Consider the following 17296-nt stretch of genomic DNA (forward strand, 5'->3'; position numbering starts at 1 on the left):
ACTTCATCCTTACAAAGGTTAACTAAATTCCATTGTCATTTCCTGTACAGTGTGCTATGAGCTCTAGGTCCAGCATGCCTGGACTCAAATTACTCCTCCCAACCAAACTGTCTCCTATCATTATAGTGAAGTTGATATTACCTATCCCAAAGGTTTGCTATAAGATTAAATATAATAACATATGTAAAGGAATTGGAAGTAATGCCTAGACACAAAGAACTCAATAAGTCTTAGTGATCAAATATTGTTATTTCCATATACCATGAACCCAGGAACTGAACATACAAGTAAACTAGATTCCACATGTCATGGGGGAGTTTTTGCAAGGCCCCTTGAAAATTAAGTTTTAGCATGAGCATGCAGTTTCTTTAAATCTTTCTCCAGCAGTTTTCCCCCCAACTAAGCTCTTTTGGGAGTGTAGTGTAGGTTCATCCAATATATCTTCTGCATGCTATTCAGCTCAGACAGACAACTCCATAAGGGACTGCAACATCCACATGGTTCAGCACTTTGATCTCATGTTCTTAGGTAGGCTTGGGTCACAGTTCCCCATCAGTTCCCTAGAGTGGGAAACTTTTATTGTTAGAGTGGGATCATATCTTACACAGTGGTTAGGTCTAAGCTCAGTAGCTAGTCCAAAAAAATGTGATCACACCACCACCCTGGAAAATTCTCTAGAAATGTGCCACCATGGGGACTCATGTATTGCCTCTTAATAAATCTAACAGTTTTTTTTCTCCAAGCTTGTCACAGATTGCTGGGTCTTTATTTGAGCATCAGCCAAAGTAATAACTTAATACTCTAGCCACTTGGTTAAGAGTAGAAAACATACATTTAAAATCAGAATCACTTCTTTCCAATAAAATACTTACACATGGAGAGGCACCCAATACCCAAGACCAACAATCACAACAGCCAACAGTGAAGTCAATGCTGTGTGCATTTGATATACATTGAGTAAGTATTTGTGGAGTGAACTTTGTAATCATCCAATCACACTGTTGTTTTATTGTGTACAAGCTCTCATCTGGGTGCTATGTTACAAAGGTGTATAATCCACAGTTTCTCCCCAGTCACAGTGTCATGAACAAGCCAGACATTTAGACAAATAGGCTAACATATCACAAGTACAGCTGACCCTTCAACAACATGAGTTTGAATGGTGTAGGTCCACTTATGTGCAGATGATTTTCAGTAAATACAGTCTAGTACTGTAAATGTGTTTTATGATTTTCTTAACATTTCCTTTTCTCTAGCTTCCTTTGTTGTAAGAATACAGTATATAATAGGTATAACATACAAAATATGTGTAATTGACTGTTGATGTTTTTGGTAAGGCTTCTGGTCAACAGTAGGCTGTTAATCATTACAAGTAGTTAAGTCAAACGTTACATGTGGATTTTTTTTTACTGCATGGGTTGTCTGCACACCTAGCCCCCACATTTTTTAAGGGTCAGTTGTATAACAATAGAAGTTTGTTCTGGATACTTCTGGGCAGGGTGATCAGGAAAGACATAAAAAAGGTTATACTTGATCTGAGTCTTTAAGGAGGTGTTCGGGAGGAAGTTGAGACTGCCAATGAGAAGGGAATACCTACTATGCACTCAGAGGCATGTGAAGAGAGAGAGATAGGTATTCAGTAGTATAGTAGTTTTGATGTGGTTAGAGGATAGGGAACAGGAAGATCTGGCAAAAGATGATTGCCATACAAGAGTTGCAACCTTATTATGTAAGCTGTGGATACTCTTGGGAGAATTGAAAGAAGAAGCATGTGAACAAATTTGTACATTCAGAAATATGTTGGCTCTTGTATGGAAGGGAGAAACATAGGAGTGAGGGATACCAATAACTGGAAAGCTAGAGTCATAGTCTAGACTATACTGCCCAATGTGGTGGCCACTGGCCATATATGGCTATGGAATATAAACTTAAATTCATTAGAAATTGACTTCCTTGGTAGAATTAGCTACATTACAAGGGCTCAGTAACCACATGTGTTAAACATTGTAGACATAGAACATGCCCCTCATCACAGAAAGTTCTATTGGACAGCACTGATCTAGACATTTACACATCACCAAAATAACAATGCTATTTAATCTTAAAGGAGCTGGGTAATATAATTAGGTACATGTGTCAAGCAACTGAGATGTCAGAAGGTATTTGAGGATTGTGTCACCACAGGTAAAGTGGATTTGTGTCCTCAAAAGGGGAAGTGGCACAGAATCACTGTTTCACTTGGCATTATGAATATGAAAGGGCTGGCATTAGAAAAGTATAGAAATCATATTAGTTCAAAAATAAAGTCTACATTCCATCTATAGCCTGATCTATATTTGACACTTTCCAAAGTGCAATGCTTCCAGGAAGATGTGACATATAAACATGCAAGTTGTTAGATGTAGTAACAACACCCAAATGCATAGAGCCCCGAACTGTGAAGATAGTTCATGCTAGCGCTCATGAAAGAGGCCCCCTCACTGGGGCAAGTCCAACTGCCTGCCACTCTTCCAATAAATTATGTATAATAGCTTGTGGGAAATCAGGATAGTTTTGTCAGGGCCATCTAAAAACACTTTGTTTCCAAGAAATGCTTAGCTGGGCTTTAGTGAGTTCACTGAAGTGTGAGTGAGGAGGGCAATTAGGTCTTCTGTAAAAATAAAAACTTCAAACAAGGTGATATGAAATGAGTTAGGCTGTTATCGCCTCATTGAGAAGACATGAGGGGTTATGAAATTCCTCAGGTGAGTTTCAATAAGCTACAACTGAGTTGGAACATTCTCCAGCCTGAATCTCTTGCCTCTGTGAAGACAGCCCATCTCATGGCAAACAGGTCTCCTAGCTCCAGACAAAGGCATGCTATAATTTCTCCCAATGACAACTTAGACTCAACTTAGGGAAATTTTCCTGCTTTCTAACATAAATGTCCCAGTGACAATGTAAATTTATTTGCTTGAACTTTTCTTATGGGGGTGGGGAGTGATCTGATTCTCACTGAATCAAATTTTTCACTTCTAATATCTGTCCAATTCTTATCATTTGGAAAAAAGAACTTAAATATTGACCATGTAACATAAACTATACTAATCTAAAGCCATCACTCCTGCTGACCCAGGGTTTCTCAACCTTAGCACTGCTGACATTTGGGCCTGGAAATTCTTTGTTGTGGAAGACTATTCTCTGCATTGTAAGATGTTTAGCAGTATCTCTGATCTCTACCCACTACAGGCCAGTAGCATCCTCTCCCCACCACAACAAATTGTGACAATCAAAATATCTCTAGACATTGCCAAATGTCCCTTGGGGAGCAACATTGTCCCTTGTTAAGAATGACATATCCAACCTAACATCAGCAATAAATATAAGCAGGCTGCTACAGGGAATATATAAAATATAATATCAGTATAAAATATAAATGTATATATGTCTGTATTTTAATTTAAGATGCTACATTCATTGTGGTCTTCTGCATTCTATAATTATAATCAAAACTCCTGTCTCTGTTCTTTTTTAAAAATTGAAAATGTAGATAAGAAATGGAGTCCCTCTAACCCTACCCCAAGATCAGTGTGGTGTATGTAAGGCCCAGCACCTGCTAGAAGGTGATCTGAGTTCCTCTCCAATTCTGAGGACAAACAGCTGCTACAGTGCATGCTTGATGGGTAACAAGTCGACAGCTACCTTCCTGTATCTCTCCTCTTTAGTACCCACAATATTCTTATAAATCTAGATACTTTCCACCATAAGTGGTTTCTCTGGGACCCCACATGTTTGATTTCTTGTGATTTAAAAGGAAGTGAGTCAGCTTACAGAACATGGAATTCTTATAATACTGGAGACAGAAAATCTGGAATCTATTTTCAGTTCTACTAAATAACTTTGTGACATTGGCCAAGTCATTTTCTCACTTGGACTTGATAATAAGTTTCAGGCAAGATGTGTTTGGTTCTAAGTGACAGAAATCAACTCAAGCTGGCTTAAAGAACAAAACAACAAAAAATTAAGGTAGAGTAGAGAATAAATTAGTTCGTATATTGAAAACATTAGTGGTAATGTTGCTTCAGGCCTGGCTGATTCCAGGTACTCTGTTGATGCCATTAGGAATGTCTCTCCCTTCTTAGCACATCTCTGCTTGCTGCCCTGTTGACTTCATTCTCAGGCAGTGTCTCCCCTTGAGTGGTAAGATGGCTGCGTTGTTCCAGCCTCAGCATCTCCCTGAGCCTCCCTACCTATGGCACAGTCATGCACACACACAGTAGTTGTTTCTGAACAAATTGGAAACAATAAGCTCCAAGTGTCATTAGCTCCCTCTAGGCCCTTGTATCTACCATGTGTCAAACACAATTCTAGGGACCTTATATATATTCTCTCCAGTCTTCACAACAACGTATGGAGTCCCTGTTATTATCATCAGGCCCAGAGAAGTGAAGTAAGCTGCTCAAGCTCACACAGAAAGTAGCAGAGCTCAGTCAGCCTGGCTCCAAAGTCTGTGCCTCTCTCTTCCTCACGTGGGCTTTGGAGGACAGAAACAATGAGGCAGGCCAAGAAGTTAGGAATGGGTTGCATAGTGCATAGAAATACTTCATGCATGAAGGCAGAAACAAACGTTTGCAAAAGATCACATCCAGTGGAGTCCAAGGTTTCATTTGCGTCATGGTGAAAATTGAGAATGGAATAAATTGGCAACTCCAGGCTTCGGAATAATCCATTGTAGCTGTGGCAATTCACACACCTGAGTGGCCATCTTGGTAATGACTCTCAGGTGTATCTCTAGACAGTGTTGTAATAATTATGGAAGGGGCATAAATAAAATCCCTGAACTGATGCTTAGCACATAATACAGGCTGAATAGATGTGTGGTGGCTTCAGCCATGTCCCTTCAGCTGGAGCCAGAGAATTCAGCTAAAGTTTCAGGGTACCTTGTTTGTGCCTTTTGTGGCAGTCACTATGGCTACCATGCCCCAGTGTGTCACTGAAGCCCATCATACCTTGAAGAATGTCCCACTACACAGCCCTCTGCAAACCACATTTGCAGAACTAGGCAGAACTCCAAAAACTGATATATTTTCCTGAAAAATGTTCTCATGGAACTCAAAAGCAAGTAGGCCCACATTTCTAAAAAATTCATTGATTACAAGCAATAGGAAGGCAGTATCTCAGATACTGAAATTATTTCTCTTTACACAAATAGGTACCTCACTCTTTATTCCCATCAAAAATACGGGTTTCACAAACCTCAAGCATTTGGGGAGGAAAATGGTTAGTCAAATATCTGAATAAGCAGAAAGTACTAGGAAATGTCATTAGGACAATTGTTTGAATTCTCTAACCAACTGTTTAGTCTACGTTAATACAGTTATTTTGCAATACTCAACTTTAACTCAAAAGCTATTATTTATTAAATTCTTGAACTTACAGAGCCACAGAGGATTTCCAGTTTCTGGTTCACAAATTGCTTCCTGTCTTCACAAATCATTATTTATTCGATGTGAGTGGTCACTGTGGTAATTTCCAGGAGGAGCCTTGATTCTGCCCATGGTTAATTACCTCCCCTAGGATAACCTCAATGGTACATTCCAGAAGGGGACTGATGAGTTTGGGATTCACATCTCATTCATTTGTTAATAATTATTCTTGTCTGATGCAGAAATACTAGAATGAACCATTCAAGGCTTGAGTTTTGGAGTCAGATTGCCTGGATTCAAATCCAGCTATTTCTGCTGTTTGCTACCAGAGCATTGATAGGAAAGATAGCCTATTTCTTTATCTGTAAATGGGGGTGATAATAGTGCTTGGTTCATAGAAAAGTTGTGAGTTTTGAAAAGAAAAATACATGCATAATATTTGCTCATTTCTTAGCACAAAGCGAGATCTTACTTTTAAATGGTAATACCGCCAATGAAATTATTATTTTGGGTTTGCTTATTCCTGGTACTCGGTTTTTGTTTGTTTAGTTTTTGGTTTTTTTTTTGGTTTTGGTTTTTTGGTTTCTTGTTTGTTTTTTTACTGTCTTCTGATCATTCTGTCTGTTCCACCAAATATTGACACCTTGTCACTACATAGATCGATTATGCATTGTCTATACAGAATATTTTAATATCTTCTTGCCATTAATCTTTTGAATGAAAAAGAAACCAGTTGTTTTAAGTGAATTTTGGGAATTGATCTGCAACATGGTCCCTATCATAAATTAGTGGATGTATTAACAACATTTGGGCAGACCAGCAATTTCACAGATAATATTTACTGCTTTGGGGATGGAGGGGAGATTGTAGCCCTTTCTTGGAGAACTAAAGTTGAATCCAAATCAGATTAAGGAGGGAAAATGGTGGTGTAATTGAGATGATGGGAATTGGAGTAATGTTCCTTCAAACACAGATGGTGTAGGATGAAGTTTTCAGGTATGGCTGAAGCTGTTGGTGAATGAAGGCCTGGATCATGGGTGGCAAATAAGCTCTTGGCACCTTCTGCCTTTCCTCTATTCCTGGTCCAGGATTGTTCTAATTGATCGTGCCACTGTTTCCCACTGAATCCAGGGCACCCCCAAATCCTTCTCAATACAGCAATCCAAAACTACCAATCTATCCTAGTTATCAAGGGAACTTCTTTGTCCAGCTGTAGATCTTTTAATCAGAAATATTTTACGAGTTGAAACTATCTCAAAATCTTACTCATTTGGAAAAAGATAAATTAGTAAAATCTAAATTAGTCTCCATTTTCAAGGTTGTGGGGGAACCCAATCACACAGATAATTAGTTAGACTTTGATTTACATGGGGATCTTGGAAAAGACACACACATACACACCCACACATACACAAGACCATATGAGTTTAATGAATGACATATTGCTGCCTTTGCATGTTTCCTCTTGCTGTTTTAACAGATTAATTAAACCAAGTTTCCCTCTATTTTCTGGGGACTCTCTACACATTCAAAATGAAACTTCAGAAATAGTTTGGGGGTCAGGGCATCTGTGTAATGCATAAAGTAGGAATTAGATAAGTACATACCCCCGGTTACACGCCCATCCCACACTAGGTATTTTAGTAAGAAATCATGGTCTATAAAGTGAGCCTGTATAAGTTCCAACTTTTTCCCCTGTACTTTGGAACCTGTTTGTGTCTGTACAGATGGTCTCTGTCAGTTGGAATAGTCGGGGGAAAAATGTAGCATAAGTGAACAAAATTAGCAAATGACATAGCAAACAGAGAACAGCACACAATTTGATTGGGGACAGATCTAGGGACTGAGAAATTTCCCAAGTAATGGTAGGTACCATCAAGCAGCTTAAGGAGTTACCAAAGCACAGATTTAAAGAAGGCAGGAAAATAACAGGAATCAGACAGTTCCATGATGTGTATTTCAATACATTGACGTAACCCCAGTGCTTTCATTGTGGTATGACTGCTCTTCCATTGTCTGTATTTGTATAAATTAAAAAGCAGTTCTGTCTGTACTATATGATATGAATTCATGCTGAACAAAATTTCAAAAAGTTCATGTAAAGAGTGATTTCACAGCAACTATCATATCAGGCTCCTGGAAAATTGCACTTGAACTTCAGTTCCACCTCAGTCACTCAAAGGAATTTAAAAATTGGCTTCCAGCCATTCTTGTTCTTCAACATGCATTTCCAGATATGCCTCAATAATACAAACATTAAAGCCTATTGATTGTGAGTTAGAATCTGTTCTTACCAGAGCCTCACTGCTAAGTGGACATCAACACTGACTTCACTGTGCCCTGGTCAGGACACCTCCAAATTCAGGACGTTGAAGAAAGCACAGGGTAACACTGCTGTGAAGGAACCACTTTGAACTTCATAACAAAATTACAAGAAAAGCTTTGAACTCTGCCAGATGATAGATGCTATAAATAACCATTTATTCAAAGAAATGTTTCTTACTTGAAATCTTGAGAGTGCCTTGGGACTAGGAGATGGGAAACAGGAAACATGATTTGTAAATCAACCCTCCCTGCTCCTTATAGGTCATTGTCGTCTTCTTCTTCGTCTTCTCCTTTTCCTTTTCCTCTTCCTCCATCATTGTTGTCATCGTTGTCATCGTTGTCATCATCATGCTGTTAGGGCAAACGCAATACAGAGTGGTTAGAGGGTAGATTTTGGAACACACAAACCTGAGTTTTACTCCTGGTCCCTGTCACCAGCTAACTATGAGTTTTACTGCTCTGTGCCTCAGTTTCCCCACTTACAAAATGGAGATTATAATAATTCTAACCTCATAGGATTATTTTGGGAAATAGATGTTATATATAAAGTGGCTGACACAGTGAGTGGCAGACAGTCATTGCACAGAAACATTGGCAGTTAAAATCCTAACGATGGTAGTTAGTAGAGGGATAACTATGGGAGAAGTATTGATTAATGTTAGCCCCAACTCTGATGGAACTCTGAGGTGTTCAGGCTCGCTTTGTGAGAGCCTCTGGTAGGAACATGCCTTACATGGCTTCCAAACTGTTATACATAAATTGATTTTTTCAAATCAAACTCCACTTACCCATTGTTCTATTTCAAGGATGATGATTTGTTAACTGTGTTACTGGACAGGAGCCCCTAACATGTGAGCTGTAAGAGTCTCTTATTCCCTGTCTCTTTCTGCAACTCCCACCCTCAAAAAGGGCAATAAGCTAGTGGCTTGGGGGCTCAGTGCTACTGTTTGTCATGTTTCCTCTTACCAGAGGTCCATTTCCTCTTGTTTCAAAGATTGTTCAGGCATCAACTGTCCTGGGAATTCTTGTTGAACTTTCCACCCTGACCTCTCCCTGGCAGGGCTAGACCAAGTGTCCCTTTCCTTCACCTCGACAACACCATGTCATTACATGCCTCCTCCTCTTATCACATGGTACTTACTGTCTGCCTCCCCCACTAGACTGTGACCTCTATGAGGGTAAGAATGATGTCTTATTTTTTTATGTTTATTTATTTATTTTGAGCGAGAGAGAGAATGTGTTTGCACAAGCAGGGGAGGGGCAGAGAGAGAGAGGGAAAGAGAGAATCCCAAATAGGTTCCTCACTGTCAGCACAAAGCCCTAGGCAGGGCTCAATCTCATGAATCATGAGATCATGACATGAGGCAAAATCAAGAGTTGGACAGTTAACTGAGCTACCTAGGTGGCCCTGTCTTTTTTTTTATGTTCTCAATATTGAGTGGATTATACATAAGACTCACTTTTAAATTTTACTGAACCAAACTGATCTAACAATAACATTTAATGTCCTGAGGAATAGATCGAGAAATACAATTGTAAAGGTGGCCACAAAAAAATGGCATCCATTTGAGGTGCTGAAAACATATTCACATATGTAGTGCATCTAAAACCAGGAAAACACATTTCTTCTGACTCAGATACTTCTTGCCTGAGTTGAAACTCTAACCTGATTTCTTAGGTTTGCTTTGTCAACACCCTACCATTCTTTCCACACCTCCAGCTCTAGGGCATATCCCGTGGGCTGCTAGTCTTGGCTCATTTTTTTGAACTTTCCAAATGAGCAAACCAGCATGCAAGCGATTCCAAGGACCCCAACATGTAAGGGTGAATCAGGTGAAAGTACACACAGTAATTATCTTCACTCAGCAATTTGGCTGCCAGGAGCTCCCTGCCATGTGAAAGAGAGGTTGCAGCAGGCTTCTGTGTGGTAGGAGAACTTTTTGACCCTCTCGCAGCTCCAAGTTACTGCCCACCACCTGCGGGCTGGCTACTCTTCCTCCTGCCTGGAGTAGCCTAGCTTTGTAGGAATTCCCCCATGGTATGCAAAACAAAACAAGAACAAAATGGTGGTGGACAGAGTGGGGGCATTGGCAAATTCTTTAGGATGCAAATGTGTGGCCCTTTCTACCTCTACCCTAAACCAGTTTGGTTGCTCATTCATTCCGCAAGTGCTGTTCGTTAGGAAATTATTGAGGGTACAGGGGTGAGTAATGTAGGCAGATGTCCACCTTCACATAGTATTAAGGGGTATGAAGAAACTTAAACAAGCTAATAGGATACAGCACATAGGTGAGCGGCTTGCAAGAAGGCAAACAGGAAAAGTTTCTAGGGAAGGAGCAGGCTTGTAAAAATCAGTGAGATGGCAGGTGGCGAGAATATTCCACACGGAGGAACAGGAAATGTAAAGACTCAGAAGACAGAATGATATGGCATGTTCAAGCAACAGAAGTAAAGATGGCTACATTGGCTGGAGAATAAGGGGGCAAGTAGAGGCCGCTATTGGAAGTAAGGTAGAAGAAGCAGCTTGTACCAGAGGAGACAAAACACGTAGGTCATCACAAGGAGTCTTGGTTTCTTTCTACATGTAGTGGGAAGCCGTTGAAGGGTGCCAAGCAGGAAAGTGATGAGACCTGATTTCTGTCTTGAAAATATTACTCTGGGCGTGCTGGGTGGCTCAGTAAGATGAGCATCTGACTTCAGCTCAGTTCATGATCTCACGGTTTATGAGTTTGAGCCCTTTGTCAGGCTCTCTGCTGTCAACACAGAGCCTACTTCAGATCCAGTGTGCCCCGCCCCCACTCATGCTCACGTGTGCTCTCTCTCAAAAATAAACATTATATATATATACATACACACACACACACACACACACACACACACACACACACACATATTCTGGCTGCTGTAGAGAAGGGATGCAGACAGTAGGGGGTGTCTGGATGTATGGCAAGAGAGGAAGCAGGGAGACCAGTAAAAGAGATAGTCCAGTGAGAGATTATAGGGAATTATAGTAGGGCTGTAACAGGGAAGATAGAAAGAAATGGATGTTTTCCTGAATGATTGCACTTCAGCCCTTTAGATGGATATTTCCACTCATGCTCATTTTGTGAAATATGTAGCTACCTGCAGTATGAATTTGGACATTTGGAGAAACATCAAAACACTCAAAAAAATACATTTGGAGCATTTTTTTCTTTCTTTCTTTCTTTCTTTCTTTCTTTCTTTCTTTCTCTTTTCTTTCTTTTCTTTCCTTTTTTTTTTTTTTGGATATTTATATTGTGAGATGGTTTCAATGTAACTTTCTCTGGATGCTCTCATGACACTCATTGTTGACCTTTGACCCCTCTGTCCTCTTTCCCAGGTCGTCCCATTCCACCTACATCCTCGTCTAGCCTCCTCCCATCTGCTCAGCTGCCTAGCTCCCATAATCCTCCACCAGTTAGCTGCCAGATGCCATTGCTAGACAGCAACACCTCCCATCAAATCATGGACACCAACCCTGATGAGGAGTTCTCCCCCAATTCATACCTGCTCAGAGCATGCTCAGGGCCCCAGCAAGCCTCCAGCAGTGGTAAGGAAACTGTGGTGTCTGAATGTGTGGTGTTGTCTGTGTGACATTCTCACGTCTCCGGCAGAATGACAACTCTGACTCGAGGGCTGGGGAGAAGGTGGTGTGGGCAGCATCAGGTGAAATACGCTTGTCGCTTTGTGGCATTGCTGTTCCAGGATACATTTATTGAAGGTCGCAGTTACTAAAGAGGTTTTGCTTATCTTAACAGGGCTTGGGCCTCCTTCAGTGAGAGGGATTTGCCCACTGCTGCACATGAGAGCGCTCGGGTCTCAAAGGTGAAGTGTAGAGAGACAATGGAATATTGAATTTTGTATTACTACCATTCTGGTCATAGCCGAGTGACCCTGGACACCCTCACGTGCCCAATTTGTGTGCATTTCAGATCTCTTGCTTTTTGATGGTTGGCTTCTGACTCTTTCTTGCTTGCTTGTTTAGATGATTTTGTGATTAAAATGCATTCCCTTGACATGAATACTGAATGCCTTGCCAAGTCTAAAGTGTTTGGGGGGTGACCTCTCCTATAACCCTCGGCATGTACCACTTCACTTGAATTTAACAAGCTGATCGCATGGTACCATGATAAATATTGCCTCTAAAACTTGAATTCTCCTTGTGGTTTTCACCTGCACAGAGCAGAGGCACTGGTCACAAGGTTCTGTGCCACCTCTGAGGATTTTGTGGCTACTGCTGCAGCTCCAATCTCTGGATTTTAGGTAGAATTGCCCTGGGCTCAGCAGTGGTCATGCCTTATTTTGGTGTCTTGTTGGTGAAATGTTCACAAAACATATAAACATAGGAGTGGACGACATCTAGGGTTAAGTACCCATGGCCCAAAGAGAGACGTTTTCAGAAATTAATTGTTCCTGACCCAAAAGCTTTGGAGTTATCATCTCAATATGTTAATTAACATATCCCATCAAAGGCAATAAGGAGCTTTCCATGCCAAGAGTGCACCTTGGTGAGGTTGTGTTTTGGCTTCATCCACGAGAATATGCCACCACAGGCCTCAACCTCTGGTTTAGAGAGGACCCCCCAAATATACTGAAGATGATTCATTCTGAAGATGGAATGATAGACTGCTCTCTATGATGGCCCATGCCCTTCTTCAAAGCCAGGCCTGATATATTTAGTAAACTCGTATTCTTTTTCAAAAAAATTACCTAATCAAATCTCTCATCAAATGAGCAATCCATTGTTGATATTATGAAGGCCTTTAATCTACCATAAATCTTTATTAGAACTCATCAGAGCTTCTAGTTTGAGAGAAATGTGATTATGGCACTCTTAAAATGACATTACATCATTGGGGTGATTGGTTTATCATTTGGAGAAGAGACATCAATCATAACTAGCATAACCACACAGTAAATGAATTCAACCTTTCTACTGCGGAACAATGACACTGTAATTGCTCAAAATCAGGCTTAAAATGAAATCGGAAAATGCTCTTTCTTCAAATGTGATGTTAACTTAATGGAATATATTATGAAAAATCATGTTTGAGGAAATTCTATATAATTAAAAATATGTGGAAATATATTCCCTTTTTCCTTTCATTGGAACCTGATTTTAGCTACAGAACCACTTTTTGCTGCAGAGATTATGTTGCATTTAATTGAACTATCCTCGCTTATGTTTTGCTGCTTTTTATTTCATACTATGTAATCGTGATGAATATTGTATTATGAAGGACAAGAGGCTTTTGAAATGAGGTGCACCTGCTGATAGCTTTTTAAAAACAGACAATTATTAGGGAGAAAATGAGCTTTTAAAAAGTATATCCTTTTATGCATATATAGATAGCCAGGCAAAGATGATTTCCATAAGAGAGGTCAGTTTGTATCTCAGGGCCATACAGAACGTTTTCTCAGTGATAACACTGAGTGATTTCTTTTCCTTTTTGACATTGTATCAGATTGTAAGTTGTTGATAGGGTATTTTTGTTGGCTATCTGACTAATCAAGACCTCATTTTGGTGGACACAACAGTTCTGTGTGTTCGGAGTCAAACTTATCCATTTTTCATCAGTCACATCAATTTGTTCAGCTCGCTTAAGATTGATAGTGATTTAAGCTTCAGTAACAGGGAAAATACCACAGAACATTTGAGGGTCCATTTGCATCCCAAATGAGAGCTGTATGGATATGATTTCTTCACCCGAGGGGTGAACACCCGATTGTGCAATACCCTTGTTTTCAGCAGGTACTTATATGAAAACTTGCTAAAGCTCTGGCCAACAGGCAGTCATTCAAAATTCTTGACTCTCGCTTAGCTAAGTGAGTGTAAATCCAGTACAAATATGTGTGCTCTTAGGTGTGTGTGTGTCTTGTGGAATGGATTTGGGGTCTAGGGCGATTTGGGGATTCTATCAAGATCTGAATGCTGTTGCCATGAATTTAGATTTGACATAAAGGATCAAAAATAGAGTTTGACACAGAAGGTGCAAAGTACAAAGCCGTGTCTCCGTGTTCTGAATTGAATTTGATGAAAGGGGCTGGATTTTCTGTAGGTGTCTTGACACAAACAAAATGACCAGGTGATTGGTTGTGTTACGTTTAGCTGGTTAATTACACAGAATTTTTTAAGTTGGTTTCTTGTCACTGACCTTGTGTTCTGAAGATCTGGTACCAATTTGATCTTTGTCTCTTTCTTAAGTGAAATAAAACCTCTTCCAACATATTCAGCCCATACATGACAGTAAAAAAAATTTATTTGGCCTCTTCTTGTTGCTGTTAATACTTAACATTAGTGAAGCCCATCGTTAGGAGAGTCGCTGTGCACATTTCCTGCCCAAAGAGCCTCTGTTCTAAAGAGACAAACTGGACATAAGCTACACAACTAAAATGTTTTGACAACATGAAAACATCCTCAAAGCAACAAGAAAACTTCACCTTTATGACTTGACTGTCATTATTTTCTATGATGGTAGTGTATTTTTTAGTGGACAGTACTAAAACCTCAGCACCTCCGGAGCCAAATTGTTCTAACCCTCAATCTATGCCAATCGAGCAGATATCCAGATATGGCTAGTGAGACGCTTTGAAGAGTGGTGTTTTCCTTTCCCTTCAAGTATTTTCTTCCAGATAGCTGAGCTCTGGCAAGTGGCTCATCCCGTGTTCTGATCTTCTGCCAGGGCGGGTTAGCTCCAGAGTTGTTTCCTGTATACAGAAGCATAATTTCAAATCCTATGAAATAACTCATCTGGAAAAAAATCTGGATCCCAGCAGCAGCATAATGGAGGATCCTGCAGATGGAAGAATAAGACAACCTTCCAAATTAGAATAGGGTTGCAGTTTGTTATCAGCATACAAGGCAGAAAATATACATGCAGCCACATGATAATCTAAAAACATTGGCTCACCTCCCCTCTCATAAAAGGTTGAATTTTGGGTTTTTTTTTAAGTCTAAATAAAGGGTTTAAAACCTTCATTAGTAACATCAAACTATACAGAAGGAATGTAAAAAGGAAGTCTCTGCCAGGACCCTTTCATTTGGTCCTTTGTGGCAAAAGAGATGTCTCAGTTGGAGAGTCTTCATTTGTGCATTAAAGGTGCCCCGAGCCCTTTTTAAAAATAGCAATGTCTTAGTTAATTATAAACAAAAATAGTACATCAGGACCAGCCAGCTTCAGGTTTCCATGAGTGGCCCAAGAATTCAGTTGCTTACCTAACTTAATGATTACCTTACTTATTCAGCATCAGAAAGCAAGAACTCCATCACTTCCCACCTCTTGGCCAAGATCCAGTGTAGAGAACAACTCCATTCATTTATTCAGCCATCCATGCATTCACTCATTCAACCATCTATTCATTTGTTCATTTTCTTATATCTCCCCCATAATATTTGATAGCTTATAACACTTTTTTTTTACTGGAAAACTATAATTAGATGACACAATAAGGGTGAAGGAAAAATGTATGGGAGATAGGGTGGGAAACATATGTATAGGCTCATATGTAAAGTCACATTCCGTTTTTTAAGATAGGCAGAAAATTTGATTCTAAGCTTCCTAGAAACCAAAGAAAAAAGGGAAACACATTTAGGACAAGATGCATAACATCCATGAGATGAAAACAAATCAACTTCTTCAGGGAAATTCTATGAATTCTCATAGGGAGGCCAGAAATAAATTTCCCTTAAAAGAGATAATGTGTGCATCCCAGATGACTAAATTCTCAGTACCATGCCATAATACATTTGCTAAAGAATTTCCTGTCAAAATTTCTTGTAAATGTCCCCCACATAAGCCATAGAAAACACTTGCAGTTAAAAGACAATTCTACAAATGTCCAAACATTGCACAGCCCAGGGATAAAACTTGATCCATAGATAAACCTTAGTTTTACCATGTATATACCGCATTCCCGGAGACAAGAGACCTTAAATATCATTGCTCATGACTAAATTTTTCTAGGAATTAACTGACTTTGAGGTTGTAGTTAGACCTATAAAAACAGACATTCTATGTTACAAATTTGTCTGCATAGCCAGAGATATGTTAGAACTTCTATATTCTGATGAAAATGAAAGCACACCATTTGAGGATGGCCCACCCATCGTCCATGGGGCTGGATTTGGGACAAGCAAAAAGGGGGTACCCAGAATTTTTCTTAAGTTAATGAAACTTCTTCCCCTTTATTATATTTTAGGTTTGGGTGAATTTTTTTTTTTCTCTAACATACTATAAATTGTCTTGCCCTCTTAAGCAGCTATTCTCAGTGTAATTTAATTCAGTTTTGGATTTTCTGAAGAGCTCACAGCAATTACTATGCACATTGATGATTGTCTTGTGCTGATAACACTGACTCCTTTTCTGAAAGTCATTGTACAGCGTGAGGTGCTTTGCCACCTCTCCGCATGTCCTGCATTTTGACTTCATCTTCTGCCCTTTGTAGGCTCTGCTGTCTCCTCTGCTTCACTCCATCATGTGGAGACCTCCACCGCAGGGTTTCTGATCTCAGATTCATAGCAGATGCTCAATATTTATTAAATAAATTAATTAATTGTCTTCAGTAAATCCCTTCATTTTATTAATCGACTTATTTTTATCATGTATGATGGAAAAAAACAGATAATTAAAGGGAAGGAGGGCAGATCAGAATGTCTCCACGTGGGGAATATGCTTATTTTGTAAAAAATATTCAACAGACCTCTTTTGTGTTGTTTTGGACGTTTTTAGGCACTGTAGGCCTTTATAGTTCATATTTAAATGAGACGGTTTTTAAAAACCCTACTTGGGCACATTGTCGTGGCAGGGCCGGTGCAAAGAACAGGGTGGGTACTCTGGGTAGGACTCCTGACCAGAGAGGGTACACCTGTCTGGGAAAGACTTCCTTTCTCACTTGTGATCTTAGGGTCTGGAAATCAAGTCCCAACGTCATTCCCTTTATCACATTGATTTTGTTTCGTGCGTGAGCCACTTGGTTCTAAATTCTTCCCTGGCTCAACCTGGCTGTCTGAGTCAGATGTTCAGAGCTCCCTGTAACCCCTTCCTGGGACCCAGGCAGTGGTTGGCCCTGGCTGCTTCTCCTCCAGAGGAGTTCCCAGGCCCCTGGGCAGTGTGGCCAAGTCCAGGGTGGTGTCTCGAGGGTGTAGAGGTCACAGAGACAGCCACTGCTCCTGCCCTAAGTGCATAGCCACATGGGGTTCGGCCCTCAGCCTGAGAATTTTTCCTCCCCTCATGTTAGCTGTTAGGCCAAGCACTTCATATACCTTTCTTCATTTACTGTTATGTGACCCCCCCCCCACCACATCCCAAGGCAGTAAGGTTTGCCATTGTACCCATTTTATTGATGAGACAACTGAGGCACAGAGAAGTGAAGTAACTTGCCCATATCACAAAGCTGGGAAATGAAGAACCTGGATTTCAAATCCAACTTTCCTAACTTCAGAGACTTTTTTCCTCATCCCTCTCTTAAATGTTAAAATATTTGTGTAGCTTAAATAGATATACAGAATGCAGTGAAAACAATATATTAAGGGGGATGGGCTACAG

The 17296-nt window shown here is 40.1% G+C and overlaps 1 protein-coding gene across 24 annotated transcripts in view; it reads left to right on the plus strand.

The window, feature by feature from the left end:
- TENM2 (teneurin transmembrane protein 2) overlaps positions 1-17296 on the plus strand; it is a 1977383-nt gene that overhangs the window by 1586584 nt on the left and 373503 nt on the right. For 21 of the 24 annotated variants that reach the window (XM_058722697.1, XM_058722719.1, XM_058722713.1 and 18 more), the window contains one exon: positions 11092-11301. The exons of the other annotated variants lie outside the window; for them this stretch is intronic. In XM_058722697.1, the coding sequence (XP_058578680.1) occupies positions 11092-11301 (210 nt within the window). The remainder of the gene's footprint in view (positions 1-11091; positions 11302-17296) is intronic. 24 annotated transcript variants of the gene reach the window in all.

The sequence above is a fragment of the Neofelis nebulosa genome, chromosome 1, assembly GCF_028018385.1.
Source record: "Neofelis nebulosa isolate mNeoNeb1 chromosome 1, mNeoNeb1.pri, whole genome shotgun sequence".
Classification (NCBI taxonomy): domain Eukaryota; kingdom Metazoa; phylum Chordata; class Mammalia; order Carnivora; family Felidae; genus Neofelis; species Neofelis nebulosa.